Source organism: Oreochromis aureus, linkage group 7, assembly GCF_013358895.1.
Source record: "Oreochromis aureus strain Israel breed Guangdong linkage group 7, ZZ_aureus, whole genome shotgun sequence".
NCBI lineage: Eukaryota > Metazoa > Chordata > Actinopteri > Cichliformes > Cichlidae > Oreochromis > Oreochromis aureus.
The window spans coordinates 62002521-62019858 of record NC_052948.1 but is presented as its reverse complement, the minus strand read 5'-3'; the positions used below and the strand labels follow the sequence as shown (position 1 = coordinate 62019858).

At 39.0% G+C, this 17338-nt stretch overlaps 1 protein-coding gene across 1 annotated transcript; it reads right to left on the bottom strand.

The window, feature by feature from the left end:
* Positions 1 to 361: 361 nt before the first annotated feature.
* On the bottom strand, positions 362 to 6802 carry LOC116310120. Its single transcript, XM_031726868.2, has 5 exons — positions 6690 to 6802; positions 5059 to 5215; positions 4671 to 4738; positions 845 to 3015; positions 362 to 663 (listed from the first exon to the last, which is right to left on the bottom strand). Exons 2-4 carry the CDS (start codon positions 5121 to 5123, stop codon positions 1505 to 1507), a joined length of 1644 nt encoding a protein of 547 aa, XP_031582728.1. The 5' UTR covers positions 5124 to 5215; positions 6690 to 6802; the 3' UTR covers positions 362 to 663; positions 845 to 1504.
* Between the last annotated feature and the right edge of the window lie 10536 nt (positions 6803 to 17338).

Genomic DNA, 17338 nt, shown 5'->3' with positions numbered 1-17338 from the left:
AACGAGTTTAAGTTCTGGGAACTAATTAGATTTGACAGTGCTGATGCTGAGAAATTAACTATATACCATTTGGAAGGTTTTTATTGTGAGCTCAAATACGGAACTTTGCAGGAGTGCTGGAATTGTTTCAAATTTTAACAAGCTAATTATAATAAATGATAAATTGTTTAATGTATCTGTTACAAACAGATTTGTTTTTTATTGACTAGAATTTGGATTTTTGTTTTATTATGGTTTTAAAACCTGTTCCCTTTGAAATGTTCACCTTTATGGTGATAACTTTGGTTTGTGGTTGTGGCTCACATCTTTGACATAGGGAATCAGAACACATGGATTTAAAAGCAAACTCAGACGAGTGACACAAGTTTCAATGATTTTTATTATAAGTAAAGGATGGCACAGAGCCAGAGGATCCAGTCCAGCACACACACCAGGAAGGAACTGAGAAGGAGACAAGAATCCAAAATAAGGACACTAGGAGAGTTTCCTTCTACAGAGAGGTGATGTAATCCTGATTTACTGCTTCTGGAGTGTAAAACATCGTGTAGGATGGAGGAGAAACCGATGTTTGAGCACACTGCTGGTTGGTGAGAACAGGTGTGTTGACTGAACTCCACCAGCTGATGGAGCTGTGTTCACTGGACTGGAGAATCCTGCCACTCACTAACACACAAACCAACAGGAGGAGGACAGAAAGCCACACCAGCCATCACACACAAGGAAAAGAAAACAGGTAAGTATATTTTTGTTTGCTGAGACCACCAACAATAAACTTCTAGACTGAATTAGATTTTTCTGTTCCGAGCTACAAGATATTATTACAGTTTGTAACTCATTGACCCACCTTTGGTGTGAGCAGCCTCGGCCATTAATGATCAGCGCATCAGCTCTGCTGCCTCGTAGGAGTCATCGTTGAACACCTCCAGTCTCAGCTCCAGATTCAGCCACAGATCCACGTGAGCCCCTCGGCACGCTACAGTCACCAGGCTGTTTGCTCTCAGAGTTCAGCTCCCCTGGATTACTGACTACCTGACAGGCGGCAAACTACAGTCTACAGCTGTTACTCTGGATGTATATAAATGTCTATTAAATTATATATCTTATGATATATAATTTAATATTTAAAAAAAAAAGTTTTTAATTATTTTCATTTATTTTGAATAAATGAATATACATTATTTATTATACATCCAATTCTAGATTTATAGATATATAATTTTATAAATTAGAGGGACTATTGTTCCCACAACTACTATGAAATTGAAATTCATGTGTTCTTTCTCTAATGTTTGACATGGCACTGTTGTTCACCAGTGCTAACCAGTCTCTTAAAAGACTGTCTCTACATTCATCTTGGATCACTGGAGGAAATATGAAAAAGAAATTGTATTTTCACCACGTTGTAAATGTGTTTCATGTGGACAAAAGGACATTTTTTGCAGTGTTTTCAGCACAGAGACATAAAATTCTTTTAATTGTAATTTATTTAGAGTGGACTCAATCATTACAGATTCAGAGGGATGTGGCAAAGCTTTAGAGGGCTGTTGTTCCCACAAGAGGACTTAAGATTTTGGTTAATAACTTCAACTAACCCAACATTAAAATTCAGGGTTATTTTTTCTCTCATGTTTGACATGGCACTGTCGTTCACCAGTACTAACCAGTCCTTTAAAAGACTGTCTCTACATGCATCTTGGATCATTGGGGGAAATACAAAAGAATAAATTGTGTTTTCACCACGTTGTAAATGTGTTTCACGTGAACAAAAGGAACTTTTTGCCAGTGTTTTCAGCACAGACACATAAGATTCAATTTTCTTACGGCAGCTGTGTTTTTCTTCTTTTTCACTAAGTTTTCTGATATTTTGGAAGATTTTACGTGTGAGTTTGAAAGACTTCAGTTTGAAGCGATCACACTTACATCTTTGACTGTCTTCATAAAACACACCGCATGGACCTAACATGTTGGTAGATGAGTAGGTGAGAGTTTGGAAACAATTTTGTCCATTTAATCCGTAAAATTGTGTGAATGCTACAGTTGTGGAAAATCCATATTGACGGCGCCAGAGATAAGCTTTTTCGAGAAGTAGAGACGTACAACCTAAACATGGACTATTGAATGTGTAAATCAGAATAGTCTCCACTAAATTTCCATTCTGTTGCAAAAAAGGTTCAAAAGCTTCACATAAACGAGGCTCACTGTGCTTTATTTTTCCAGGATTTTCCTTGTTTTTATAATCTAGCTCAAATGCTGGAGAAACAATGATATTTTTACTATGTTTCATGACAGCAATAACAATTGCATACTGCTTATGTTCACGAATCTGAAGGTACTCTTTGAGGAATGGAAAGAATCTGTTTGCATCAACACTTGGAATTTTTTCTGGAATTTTTTTCTGCATTTCTTTGATTGAATGATAAAATTTCTCTTCATTTTTATTCTGTCGACAAATCGATTCACTTTCATCCTTAAACAGCTTCATTTTTTGCTGCTCTTCCTTACTACACGTATTACGTTTGTTGTGGTGTAAATTTGGTAAAAATTTATTTCGATGTTTTGCTTCGGCTGCTGTCAACATCTTGGAAAAAATGCGTGTTTTCAAAATTTGAACTTCAGAGAAAAACATAATTTGATTACCGGATATGTTGAGAATCTTTGAATGCAAAGGAGTGATAGAGTCTGGATAGGCAGGAATTCTTTTTGGTTTCTTAATAACAGCAACATCATCTGGAAATAACCACTTTCTTTTGAGGAAGTGACTGTTTTTGATTTTGGATACAAGAAGATTATTATGGCCATTTTTATGGGTAGAGTTTTCAGCTTCTTTAATTTTGAATTCAAACTTTTTGCCATTTGCAAAAGATTTTTGTAAAAGATTTCCAAAATATAATTGTTGTGCTTGTTTGCTAGTAAAGGTGCTGATCTGGGTTGATTTTTTTAATTTATATAACTTGTATTTGAAACTGAATTTGAACTTATCTTCTATTTTCTGGTGCCAGGGTGCAGATCTCTTCACTAAAGAAAGAGAGGACAAAAAAGGCGTGATGAGAACATTCACAGCTGCTTGAAACTGGAATTCAAGGTTGATTTGTCCAAATGACAAAAGAGATATCACAATGCAACAACGACCACACTAAGCAACATTTCCCGAAAGGTTAAAACACTTTGGAAATGAATAAAAACACAATCCTATGATATTAAACTGAAAAAAAAAATCTATTTTTACTATGTTTGTACTATTACGAAACAAAACAAAGCTTCTCATTGGACAAAGGAAAAACAAGCTGCTTGAGTGCAGACATAATTGTCATGATCCTGGGTCTTATGACCCAGTGTTTTGTTTTAGTTCATTCTGATGTTTATAGTAGGTTTAAGCTCATTAGGTTTCCTATGTTCATTTGCTTATTAGTTCCCACTTGTGTTTTCAACCCCTGTGAAATCTCCCTTGCCCCTTTGTGTTCATGCTGCGTGTCTTATGTTATCAAGTTTGTATTATCATGTCTGTCTCATGTTTCCTGTTTTATTTTGAAGGAGTCGTGTGTTCTTTGTTCATTGTATTTTAGTTTCACTTCCCTTGTCCTGTCATTAGACTCATGTCAGTCAGCTGTTTCCTCCATGTGTTCCCACTTCCCCTAATCACCTCTTGTGTATTTAAGTCCTCTGTTTTCAGTGTGTCATTGTCAGGTCGTCTGTTGTTCACGCCATGTTTCCCATGCCATGCCTCGCCTCCAAGTTTCTTGTCTAGGTTTTTCTTATTGTTTGTTTAGATTTCCCAGTTTAGGTTTGTGTTAAGTTTGCTTCAGTTTGCCTTGCCTTTTGTTTGTACCTTTTACCAGCCACATTAAACGGCTCGCCTTTTGTTAACATTCACGCTTTGCTCCCTGTTCTTTGGAGTCTGCATTTTGGGTCCTTTTCATAATACATGCAGTCGGCCTCCAGCCAGACTGTGACATAATAATTTGCTGGAGTCAAATTCAAAATAAGATTTGACTTAATTTTCAAAATAATTTGTCTCTCTATGTAATTAAATGTTGCTCACAACTACAAAATGTAAAAACGAAATGATTCTGGTCCCACAGAGACACTTTCAGTGTCAGGGGTTCGGTTTCTCTGCGGGCTCGTCTCTCATCCTGCCTTTGATTGTGCGCACCTGTGAGGTTCCACCTGTTCCTGACCACCTGGCTGATAAGACCACTATTTAAGCTGAGGTTGAATCCTGTCTTCGCTGGATCGTTGAACTGCAACCCTGACTATCGTTTCTCTGTGTTTGTGTGACATCGTCCCTCGTTGTGCTTTGCCTGACCTCCCAGTATCTCTGTGCACAGGGTTTGGACCCCACCAGTGGTGTGGTTGAGAGCACTGTAAATATTGGACAGGTTGGACCCCCCCCCTTGGACCACTAACTCCCTGGCACATTTGTTCACTCACTGTAAATAAACGCACTGAACTGCCATACCGAGTCTGTGATTGAGTCGCTTGTCTCTTTCTACGTGACATTCAGAAGCAGTTTGTTAACCAGAACCTGTGATATATATTATATATAAAACTAGGGCTGCATGTAACATGTAAGTCATGTAATAATACACTCCACTAGAACACCCAGACAAACTTTGACTTTACTGTCCTTTTTTAAATAGTACACTACATTAGATTTTTCACTTCCAACTCACCTTTGGTGCGAATAGCCTCGCAGCTGTAACGTGCCAGCTTTCTCATCTTTCTCATTTGCCTTTCCGGCCTGAAACAGGACAAAGAATTGAGATTATTTTCAACTTGATTTGAGGAAATGCAGTCTATGAAAACAGATCTAAAAGTATTACTTTGTAATTTTATAACAAAGTGTAAAAAATGACTGCAATTCAGGTAATGCAATACTTCTGTTAAACACCTTAAATTAAAGCTAAACGTCTGAACTTCAACCACATCTTGATTGCTTTAATTCACTGTGGTGGTATACAGAGGAAATACTACAAAACTCTCCCAATACCTATGATCCTAACTGCATACTGTTTAGAAACAGTTTTATAGTTAATATCCAAACTGTTATAAGATTCTTGCCTTTTGTGGATCCCAAGGGTACATGCTGAATTGACTTTGTGGTGGTCAGGCAACATCAGTTTCATTAACTTGGTGTTGGTATAGATGGTATACACTGAGATACACGGGTGGTTGGCTGTGCATTCAGTGGACGCTGATAAGATGTGATGACTTCAACCTGAAAAGAAACAATACTACATGTTACAATATTACAGCACTTTGAATGACGCTGAAAGCTGCTAGCCCCATATCATCACAGACACACCTCGTTGTTTTGCATCATTCACTGTCGTTTGCAACTCCAAACAGGTTACCGCCCTGCAGTTTTATAGAGGTTTCCTGACTCAAGTTTCTGTTCCTCTTAATGTCTTACGCAAAAGAAAATGAATGCCGTGAGATGTTGGGAATATAAAAGACGCATTCATAACAAGTCATCTTACGCCATTCATTTTCAAAATGTAATATAGTTTTACCCAAATACTGAGTAGTCCTTGTATCTATATGAGAGAGGGCGTCAGGAGCATCCTGAGGTTGTTGCATGTTGGTCTTTGTATCATAATGATCTTAGTTCATGTTTATCCTGGAGTTTAATTCTTGTATTGTATTCTGATATATTTGAGTTTTTTGGTTTTTCCTTTATTATGATTTATTCCCTGAGGTTTCTCTTGTGTTTGTCTCCTCCCCGTGTGTTTGCATTTGTCTCTCGCCCCTCCATGTGTCCATGTGTCTCCAGGCATCTCTTTTTGCCTGCTTTGTGTCTAAGTCATGTCACGGTGTTTAGTCTCACCTGTCTTGCCCTGCTCCTCTCCTTATGTTTCATTTTTGCCTCCCTGTTTATGCCTGCTGCTGTGCCAAGCCTGTGTGTCTTAGGTCTGTGTCTCTGTGTTTCCTGTTTTATTTTGACAGTCTTGCGTCCCATGTTCGATGTGTTCTGCTTTGCGTCGCTCTGTCTCATCACCTTTAATTTGTCCCAGCTTTTCCCCCATGTGTTTCCACTTCCCCGATCACCCTATTGTGTGTATTTATTGCGTCAGTTTTGCCTCGGTCTTTGTCGGTGTGTTGTGTTCCTCCCGGGAGTTGTCTGTGTTTCTTCCAGTGAATCCCTCCTCGTGTTTCCGTTGCCTCCAAAGTTTTTCTAGTGTTCCAAGTTTTGTGTTTACTTATTTAGTTCTCCCAGTTTAGGTGTTTCTCAGTTTGTTTTTTTGTTATTTTGGATTTTTCCTGTCTGAGTTCACATTTTGAAAATCTGCCTAAATAAACAGCTCGCCCTTAGTTAACCACTATCTTGTCTCCTGCGGTCTATGTTTGGGTCCTCGTGCAAACCTCACACGATCTGCACTCACCAAGAGATCGTGACAGAGGGAGAGAGCTCTGTATCCGTATAGACATATAGAGAGATTTATAGATGTATGAAAAACTAACACATTTACATTAATAGTTTCTTTTTGTCTATTAGCTTTAACCCTGAGTGTTTTGTGCTGATGCAGCCATGGGTTTTTTTTCATCTCACTGTCTGAGCTACCACACAAACTCTTATTTGTATCTTTAACCCTTGTGACATTTCTCTAGTAATTATAATCACAAGAAGGAATAAGTCAGATGATTCTTTCTTGTGACTGGATTATAATTCCTTCAAGTACAAAGAAACTTACCTTCGAGGTAGCAGAGCTGATGCGCTGATCAAAAAGGGCAGTTTTGGGAGGTCTGACAGAATTTATGAGCATTCCTGATCATGTGATCAGCCTAACTCCTCCTCTCCTTCCTGATTATTTCACAACTCTCACAGCTTTCAAAACAGTGCTGTGTGTGTGTTATGTGATCACTTCTGCTAATCACTGAAGGCATATCTACTATGTAGCACTTTATTTCAGTAAAAAAACAAAAAACAAACAGACATTACATGATTATTAGCTCTCTGTGAGCGTCAGCACTCAAACCAGGAAACCTTAATGTACAACACTCTGAGTTTCAGTTTTGTTTCTCTGAAATCACTGCCGTCATTGTGGGAACACTCTGGACATTCTTAAGTGCTTTGTGGGATAACTGAAAAGTGTTATATAGCCTTCATAAAGTCTACTTTAGAGCTGGGGTCAGTCAATATTAGTGTATACTCTGTAATGTTCTGGGTGAACCACACTGTCATTGACTAAAAGTCATCTTCGATTCATCACCTTCTCTTATTCTGTCCAAATGATCAGAGTTACACAGATTTAATTTAGTGAAGCTGAAGCTTTATTGAATCTTAGCGCTCTGTAACATTTCAACTGCTGAAGAGATTAAAGGAAGGAGGAGATACCTGTGCTTAATTGAAGTAAATGAAACAGTAAAGAAATTTGTCCTTTTATACTACAAATAAGGATCCGACCGTAGCTGCTGAGGAGGATTAATGAATGATGCCAGGGACACGTTGCTGTACTTGGTCTCCATGGTCTCCTGTTCATCAGCTGACAGGAAGTAAAGATGCTCAGTGTGGTGAAGTACCTGGTTCTGTAAAGCTTCTGTTGCACCAGCTGGAAACCTTCGGCCAGTCGATATGAGGACAGTGTTGTGCAAAAGTCTTGACCCACCCCTCATTTCTTTATATATATATATATATATATATATATTTTTTTTTTTTTTGCCAACCAGCCGTTCTTCACATTTTTTTAAGTGGTCTTGAGTCCTTTTTCCATTTTCAGATTAATTTTTTTAAGCCACTCAACATTAAACTTTGAATCATTTAAGCATTCAAAAACACACCAGATATTACATCTCGATTAGCCCTCAGTGAGAATTATCACCTGAACCAGGAAACAATAATGTACAATACTCTCACTTTCAGTTTTGTTTCTCTGAAATCCCTGACATCATCACGGGAAAAATACTGTGTGGGTGTGCTTTAATGCTTTGTCAGTTATTTGAAGAGATAAAGCTAACCCAGATAGCAAGGAAACATTGAAACAATGTTTAGTCAATATCAGGCGATGTCATTGAATCAACATTAAGGTGTGACATTGACCTAACATCACTCTTGCACCCTTTATTGTTATTGAAACAACATCAGGTTTTCATATTGAATCAATGTTGAAAGCTGACATTGATTGGACGCTATATTTTCTAATACTGTTGACATTGAAACAATGTCAGATTCTGATATTGAAACACTGTTGAACTATGATGTTGATTTTCCACCTCTTTTGCAGTTGCTTTTTATTGAAACAAAAGTTAAATCATGACTGGAAATCTACCGTTCTTTATAGGTATTTTAACCAATGCTAAACTACTGCATGTTTCCATCAATACTTCAGCCACCTAAACACATAATTGTACTTATTCCTCAAATTGGACACCCTTTATAAAAAAAAATGTCTCACAATGTATCATGTCAAACATTCTAAAAACAGCATCACACATGTAACAGAGAAAAAAACTAAAGAAAAAAAGGTCAATAGACATGTATCGTTTACAAAAGACTTTATTAAAAGACAAAGTTTCCTATTAAGATTTCTATGTTTCACGTCACTTTTAAATTTTTACTCGGGGATGGGGATGGATGATGTGCGTCCTGCGCCACCCATACGATCTGGAGCGTACCTGAGCCATTTCTGGACTGCTTGAGCAAAGACAAACTCAGACATAGAGTTTGCCCCTACCTGCTGCGTCAGGCCATCTAGGACAAAAATAGACACACACACAAAAAAAAGACAAAAAAAGTGAATCAGAGCACATGAATAAGCTCTTGTTAATTGTCTCCAGCAGGGAGAAGGTATGTAAACTCCTAGGCTGATAAAGAGCTATGAGCTGAAATGTGATATGTCTTAGCATGGTGTGTCGTCTATCCTTTAAAAAAAACAGACAACATGGGGTCCTCGTGTACAGCCCGAGGACAAAACAAGCCGAAGACCAAAGACTCCATCTCCAGATTAACCGGACATGAAAGTCTTGTTATTAAGAAAGACAAAGTAATATAGCAAAAACCGGACATAGGAAATGTGAAACGCACCCAGCACATCAGTTGATCCCTTTGTTGTTCACTTTAGGCTCATAAAGCTACTATAAACGGTAAAACTTACCGAATATGCATCTGCACAGCGCTGTCTCTTTAAATGCCCTTTTTTGCTCTGTCTGGTCCTTGGTTTTTTTCCCTGCCCAGTTGAGTACCGAGGCCAGCTCGTTTGGCGGTGTGGTGGACTCGCACCTCCAGTGTGGTCCCTCCAATCAAGGCAAAGCGTCTAACCTATAGACACAGTTTAAGAGATGGAATTAGCGTGTCTCATGTCTTAAATGTGTACGCAAGTGCTTATGTGTTTAATCAACAGGCCATTGTTATGTATTTTATTTGTATTTTCAAATCTGACAGCTATTACACTTTATAGTTACAAAGTGTACATAACCTTTATATACTTACCATTGCCTTATTTGCCTCCTGTGATTGATGAGCTGCCTCTGCATTGTTTAGCTCCTCCATGTTGTGCAAGGGCAAATCCAGAGGCAATACCCCAGCATCTACAGATTCATTGCAGCAGGGATGGCGGTTGGCTCTGACCTCCTCACGGAGTTCGTTAACTGCTCTGGTCAGGTCTGACAGCATCGTTAACATCTTTTGTGAGGTTGCATCTGTTTCAAAGAACAATTCTAGAAAGATTAATGGCTTAAGCAGTGGGAGGCGAAAAACTAATATGTCCATAAGTGATGCTGTAACATTCTGCATTCAAGTATAAGTTGTTGTAACTGCTAAAAGTGTTTACTAGTTTTTGCCTGTCACATATATTTGATATTTGTATATGTAGCTTGCCATCACCAGTGTGTGAATGTGTGTGTGAATGGGTGGATGACTGAATGTGTAAAGCGCTTTGGGGTCCTTAGAGACTAGTAAAAGTGCTATACAAATATAGGCCATTTACCATTTATACCATGTAAACAGTGAAATTCCAAGATTGGTTACTGGACTTCCTGACCAACCGCCCCCAACATGTCCGGCTGGATAACCGCTGCTCATCAACAATCACAATGAACACCGGTGTACCACAAGGCTGTGTGATGAGCCCTTTCCTCTACTCCCTCTTCACCCACGACTGCAGACCTGCTGATGGTTCCAACACCATCATTAAGTTTGCAGATGACACCACGGTGATTGGCCTCATCAGTGACAACGATGAGACCGCCTACAGGGAGGAGGTGGATCGTCTGGCTGAGTGGTGCGACACAAACAACCTGCTGCTTAACACTGAGAAGACCAAGGAGCTCATCGTGGACTACAGGAGGAATGCTGACCCACATCCACCCATCCACATTAAGGGGATGGCTGTGGAGCGTGTGAGCAGCTTCAAGTTCCTGGGAGTCCACATCTCCGAGGATCTCACCTGGACGACCAACTGCTCCAAGCTGGTCAAGAAGGCTCACCAGCGCCTCTTCTTCTTGAGGACTCTGAGGAAGAACCACCTGTCCTCAGACATCCTGGTGAACTTCTACCGCTGCACCATCGAGAGCATCCTGACCAACTGTATAACAGTCTGGTGCGGGAACTGCTCTGCCTCGGACCGAAAGGCGTTGCAGAGGGTCGTGAAAACTGCCCAGCGCATCGCCGGAGCACCACTTCCTGCCATAAAGGACATCTACAGGAAGCGGTGTCTGAAAAGGGCTGGGAAAATCATCAAAGACCCCAGTCACTCATCACATGGACTCTTCACCCTCCTGCCCTCTGGGAGGCGCTACAGGAGCCTCCGGACTAAGACCACCAGGTACCGGAACAGCTTCTTCCCCACAGCTGTCAGACTCCTGAACTCTGCCTCCTGACATCTGACCCACGTTAAACTCATGGACTGAACATACACACACCCACAACCACTAGCACTTTACCACTACTGTATAGTTCTGTGTAGATAATCATTCTGTACATACGATAATTTTTAATCCCACAACTGTTTATAACTTACATAGTTCACATTCTGTATAACTGTATATCTCAGATTTCTGTATAGTTTTTATTTCATATTTATATCCTGTTCATAGCCTGTACATAGCTTTTACTTACTACAGCCTGTATACAGGCTGTAGTAACTATAAGTTACTAACTATAAGTATAAGTATGTATACATACTATAAGTAACTATAAGTATGTATACATACTTATAGTTAGAGAATATTCATAACATACATATTCATAACATACTTCACACTGTGTACATTATAACATACCATAATAGACCCATTTCTGTAATATACTTACACATCTCTATTATTGCTAATTTATATTGTAATATATCTATATCACGACTAAAGCACTTTCTGGATGGATGCAAACTGCATTTCGTTGCCCTGTACCTGTGACATGTGCAATGACAATAAAGTTGAATTCTATTCTATTCTATTTTCAAACTTGCCTTGTAATAGTGGCCTCACAGAGTCTCTGGAATCTACAGGAAAAAAAAAATCAAAATCAACAAGATGACATTCAGGAGGAGTATAAACTGGTGTTTTGAAGATAAGAGTACAATGACATTGTGATGCAGCTTTACAACTATTTTAAAAGCATACCATCTATAGGGAAGACATTGACATTCCAATGGTTGTAAATGTGCTTTTGGCATTTTTTTCCCTAAAGTTACAGTTTGATTTCTAAAATATTCTTCTTCTTCTTCTTCTTGGAATACATTTGGTTCATTTATTCCAAGAAGAAGAAGAAGAAGAATATTTTAGAAATCAAACTGTAACTTTAGGAAAAAATATGCCAAAAGCACATTTACAATTACTTATGACCGTTTTTAACTTCTTTTCTTCAGACCAAATCCCCTGTACACATATACGGACTCAGAGGATGAGCAGCCTACAAAAAACGGTTTCCCCAGGCCCCTCGAGTGAAAATACCAGGTAATAAAATACTGTCTAGTGTCTGTGTACATATCTGTCTGACACAAGGAAACTTTTTTGACAAGTTGTCTGTATTCTTAAATACTTAAAAAATTATCTTTTTCTAAACAGCCCTCACCACTCCACAGTCTTCCCCCCAGCCCACTGATAGCAACCATCATAATGCCCCGCCCAGCTTGCGGCACCGATCGCCACTCCGGCACAAACCGACACAGCTTTGCGAGTCTGATGTCAATGTCTTCCCTATAGATGGTATGCTTTTAAAATAGTTTTAAAGCTGCATCACAATGTCATTGTGCACTTATCTTCAAAACACCAGTTTATACTCCTGAATGTCATCTTGTTGTGATTTTTTTTCCTGTAGATTCCAGAGACTCTGTGAGGCCACTATTACAAGGCAAGTTTGAAAATCTTGGAATTTCACAGTTTGGTATAAATGGTAAATGGCCTATATTTGTATAGCACTTTTACTAGTCTCTAAGGACCCCAAAGCGCTTTACACATTCAGTCATCCACCCAATCACACACTGGTGATGGCAAGCTACATATACAAATATCAAATATATGTGACAGGCAAAAACTAATAAACACTTTTAGCAGTTACAACAACTTATACTTGAATGCAGAATGTTACAGCATCACTTATGGATATATTAGTTTTTCGCCTCCCACTGCTTAAGCCATTAATCTTTCTAGAAATATTCTTTGAAACAGATGCAACCTCACAAAAGATGTTAACAATGCAGGGGCAGCTCATCAATCACAGGAGGCAAATAAGGCAATGGTAAGTATATAAAGGTTATGTACACTTTGTAACTATAAAGTGTAATAGCTGTCAGATTTGATTAAAATACATAACAATGGCCTGTTGATTAAACACACAAGCACTTGCGTACACATTTAAGACATGAGACACGCTAATTCCATCTCTTAAAATGTGTCTATAGGTTAGACGCTTTGCCTTGATTGAAGAGAACCAAACTGGAGGTGCGAGTCTGCCGCTGGCCTCGGTACTCAACTGGGCAGGGAAAGAAACCAATGACCAGACAGAGTAAAAAAGGGCATTTAAAGAGACAGCGCTGTGCAGATGCATATTCGGTAAGTTTTACCGTTTATAGTAGCTTTATGAGCCTAAAGTGAACAACAAAGGGATCAATTGATGTGCTTTGTGCGTTTCACATTTCCTATGTCCGGTTTTTGCTATATTACTTTGTCTTTCTTAACAACAAGACTTTCATGTCCGGTTAATCTGGAGATGGAGTCTTTGGTCTTCGGCTTGTTTTGTCCTCGGGCTGTACACGAGGACCCCATGTTGTCTGTTTTTGAAAAGGATACATGGCACACCATGCTACGACATATCACATTTTCAGCTTATAGCTCTTTGGGAATCAAATGCGGCAGTTTGCTGATTTCCCCCTGGTGACTTTCAAGTTTATCAGCCTAGGAGTTTACATACCTTCTCCCTGCTGGAGACAATTAACAAGAGCTTATTCATGTGCTCTGATTCACTTTTTTTGTCTTTTTTTTGTGTGTGTGTCTATTTTTGTCCTAGATGGCCTGACGCAGCAGGTAGGGGCAAACTCTATGTCTGAGTTTGTCTTTGCTCAAGCAGTCCAGAAATGGCTCAGGTACGCTCCAGATCGTATGGGTGGCGCAGGACGCACATCATCCATCCCCATCCCCGAGTAAAAATTTAAAAGTGACGTGAAACATAGAAATCTTAATAGGAAACTTTGTCTTTTAATAAAGTCTTTTGTAAACGATACATGTCTATTGACCTTTTTTTCTTTAGTTTTTTTCTCTGTTACATGTGTGATGCTGTTTTTAGAATGTTTGACATGATACATTGTGAGACATTTTTTTTTTATAAAGGGTGTCCAATTTGAGGAATAAGTACAATTATGTGTTTAGGTGGCTGAAGTATTGATGGAAACATGCAGTAGTTTAGCATTGGTTAAAATACCTATAAAGAACGGTAGATTTCCAGTCATGATTTAACTTTTGTTTCAATAAAAAGCAACTGCAAAAGAGGTGGAAAATCAACATCATAGTTCAACAGTGTTTCAATATCAGAATCTGACATTGTTTCAATGTCAACAGTATTAGAAAATATAGCGTCCAATCAATGTCAGCTTTCAACATTGATTCAATATGAAAACCTGATGTTGTTTCAATAACAATAAAGGGTGCAAGAGTGATGTTAGGTCAATGTCACACCTTAATGTTGATTCAATGACATCGCCTGATATTGACTAAACATTGTTTCAATGTTTCCTAACTCGTACTGCGTGCTAGCTAGCATGACCGAGTTTCTATACAGCTGGGTGGGAGCTATGACTTTATTGACAGTGAACTTTATTTTATTCATAAGGTTGGTTAGTTAGTAGAGTTGCCAACCGTCCCGTAAAAAGACGGAATGTCCCGCATTGAGAGAAAATATTACGCGTTTCATGTTGAGCTGAGAAGGAACGCAGTTTGTCCCGTACTTCAGCCAGGATGGAAAAAGACAAAAAGCTGGAGTTATTCTGTGTCTTTATGCTGCACAGCTGCCTCTTCTTCTCTCATTCTCTCCCCTCCCTCTCCTGTTGCTACTTCAATCATGAAACTGATCAATGATCAGCTGATCAGCTTTTCTCTCTTGTTTGTTTATCGCCCACTTTGCGCCAGAAAGAGGAAACCAGCGGATGTCGCGTTAAACAACAGCAGCACATTTAAGCTTGATCAGCTGTTGTTAGAATGTATTTAATATTAATTTCTAGTATCAGCTGATGTTTGCTGGAGCCACAGCTGTAAAGCTGCTGGTCATGATGTCGGTTTGGTTATCTGGTGAGAGGGAAACATGCAGATGAAACCAGGAGATGTCCTTACTGAATCATCAGAGCTGAACAGGTGATGGAGAAACAGGTTTACCTTTTAGGTGACATGAATGAGTTGAAGGGAAGTTATGAACTGTTTCTGAGAGACAAATAACACCAGGATCCTTTTCTAAGTAGCTGACAGCTGGTAACTGTGCAGGGGCGGGTCTAGCAAAGTGTTGCCAGGGGGCCAGGTAGGGCATTAACAGGGAAAGGGGGGGGACAAGGAAATACTTTTCTTTCTTATTCTCATTTAAAATGTCTGGCTGTTATTAAATAATTATCTGAAGCTTACAACCAAAGTTTTTATCTGACGTAAAATGTATAGAAATCATACATTTACCAACAAGACTGTACATCACTGTCACAACAGCGTTTGTTTTCATTCAAAGGCTTTATGGCTTTAATATCTGGGGGGCCGGTCTTTAGTCAAAATGCAACCGTAGACTCGAGACACAATGCATTTTTGGGACTTTCAGGTGTATGGACCAATGTTGTATTTTCTGATCAAACCAGAAATCTTTAATGAGCAGCTAGATTTGTCTCGCATTAACTGGCTGAGTTAATGCCAGTTAATGCGACATCGAAGCAGCTGGAATCTACAGCTGTGCATGTTCATGGAGCTTGCATTTTCACCTGCTGGACATCACTACCTGACAAGTTTAACTGTCTTCAGAACATTGCAGAGGCCTTATTGACAGTATTTGGCTCTACATATCTGTGTGAGCAGATTTTCTCTCACATGAGTGTCCTCAGGTAGCTGTCTGAATCTTGGACACTCGGAGACCTGTGTCTCTGAGTGGGAGACCAGAGATCACATTAACATGTGTGTCTCTGTATTAACAAACATACCATATTGGCCCAGTTTATTTTTCTTATCATTGTTGTGAGGAGACCATAAATACCATTTGTATTTTCTGTTGTACAGTTCATTTGCTGTTATGGATAAAAAGTGTCTTTTTTTGTTTCAAAATAGCTGATAACTATTCGCTGATAGCTGCCAACATTTGCAAACAAATATAATTCTATAAAGTGGTTCTATATAATGTGTAACTGTTCATATAGAGCGTTATTAAATTTATTGCTAATGCAATCATATGGCACACTGACTTCTGAGGAAAGGAAAGAAAGTCTTAAGGGGACGGTCATTTTTGGGTGGGAACACAAAATTATTTAGCAAGAAATAAACACATGAGGGTTAATTGTGTGAGAAGTATAAAAATATCTAGCTCAGTGCCTCTTCTTGCTTCACCTGTGTCTCAGACCTTCTTCATTCCTTCTTTTAGAAAGACATTTGTGTCTTTCGTTGACGTGCTTTAGCTAGCCAAACTAGCTCAACCAGATGAACCTGGGTTGCGACCCAGCTGCTGTAGTTTCATACACTTCTCTGCCACTCCTGACTTTCTCATAGAGCGCCACAGTTCCACTCTTGGCACTCCCATCATGTTTGTTATATCAACGCTCTCAAAGCAAGCATCACAACTGCAGCGCTTTTTCTCTGCATGAACTCTACCACTGCTCACTGATCATTACCGCTCTCTTTCCCTTGTCTTGGCTTTTGGAGAGAGGTGGGACAGAGAGAGATTGAAGTCCCCTGGCTTTCCCTTGTCATCGCAGCTGAGAGGGGGTAAAAGGTCTTATCATCCAGCCTTAAGTGACAAAAATGATAAGAGTGCTAAAACAGAGTCTTTTCCCTATCTGCTTGTAGTAAATCATCTTATATTTAATCAAAGATAAATCAAAAATATTAATTTGATCAATATATAAAAGAGAAATGTAGTTTGAGTAGTGAAAATGAATGTTCTGATTTTGTGTGTGTACATGTTCCAGATTTGACCTTGGTGCTCATGGTTTGACTGCAGGAATGCGAGAAGATAAAAAATTCTGTTACCAATCCATTATTGTACATGATCTAGCAGAAAAGGGGCATTAACGGTTGAACACAGAACCATAACTTATATGTGAATTTGCTGATTGCTAATTACACTGAATACTGATCAGAATAGAATCAGATTTATTCAACATGACTATATTTAAGTTTAAACCATATAAATAATAAAATATATTGCATGCCCTAGGACAGCTGGGATAGGCTCCAGCCCCTTCTTCCAGGTAACAACTTCCACAAAGCAGGAGGCTGGAAGAACCGTGGACAAAGGTTCAGTGGAAGAATCTGACTCATAGGTGAGAGACTGCATCAGGTTTTGTGTTTTTAGAGCATGGTCAATATGACTTGTGAAATTAAATATATTAAAGATAAGCCCATCTGGCTTGTCTTGGGTTTAGCTTCTTGGCAAGTGAAGGAACTTAAGGTTTTTACAGTTAGTTCAAACTAGGAAAAGCCTCTCTGCTCCCTCTGGGTGGATCTATTCCTCCAGAGCCACCTTGAGTAGGTTATAGTCACCCACCCAAAGAGAACTTCATACAATTTTCCATCTTTTTTGACAAACATTCAAGGCTTTTGTTTTACTATAGATTTTTCATACCCATTCTCTTTGCAATTTTTGCCTTTATGGACTAAATTTAGTTTGGTTTGTGGTTGTGGCTCATATCTTTGACATAGGGAACCAGAACACATGAGACTCAGACGAGTGACA

Coding starts and splice junctions, on each gene's coding strand:
- LOC116310120 (XM_031726868.2), bottom strand. CDS start 5,123: ATGAAACTGATGTTGCCTGACCACCACAAAGTCAATTCAGCATGTACC. Junction 4,739..5,058: donor ACCCTTGGGATCCACAAAAG/GCAAGAATCTTA, acceptor GTCCTGTTTCAG/GCCGGAAAGGCAAATGAGAA. Junction 3,016..4,670: donor CGAGGCTATTCGCACCAAAG/GTGAGTTGGAAG, acceptor CTCTTTCTTTAG/TGAAGAGATCTGCACCCTGG.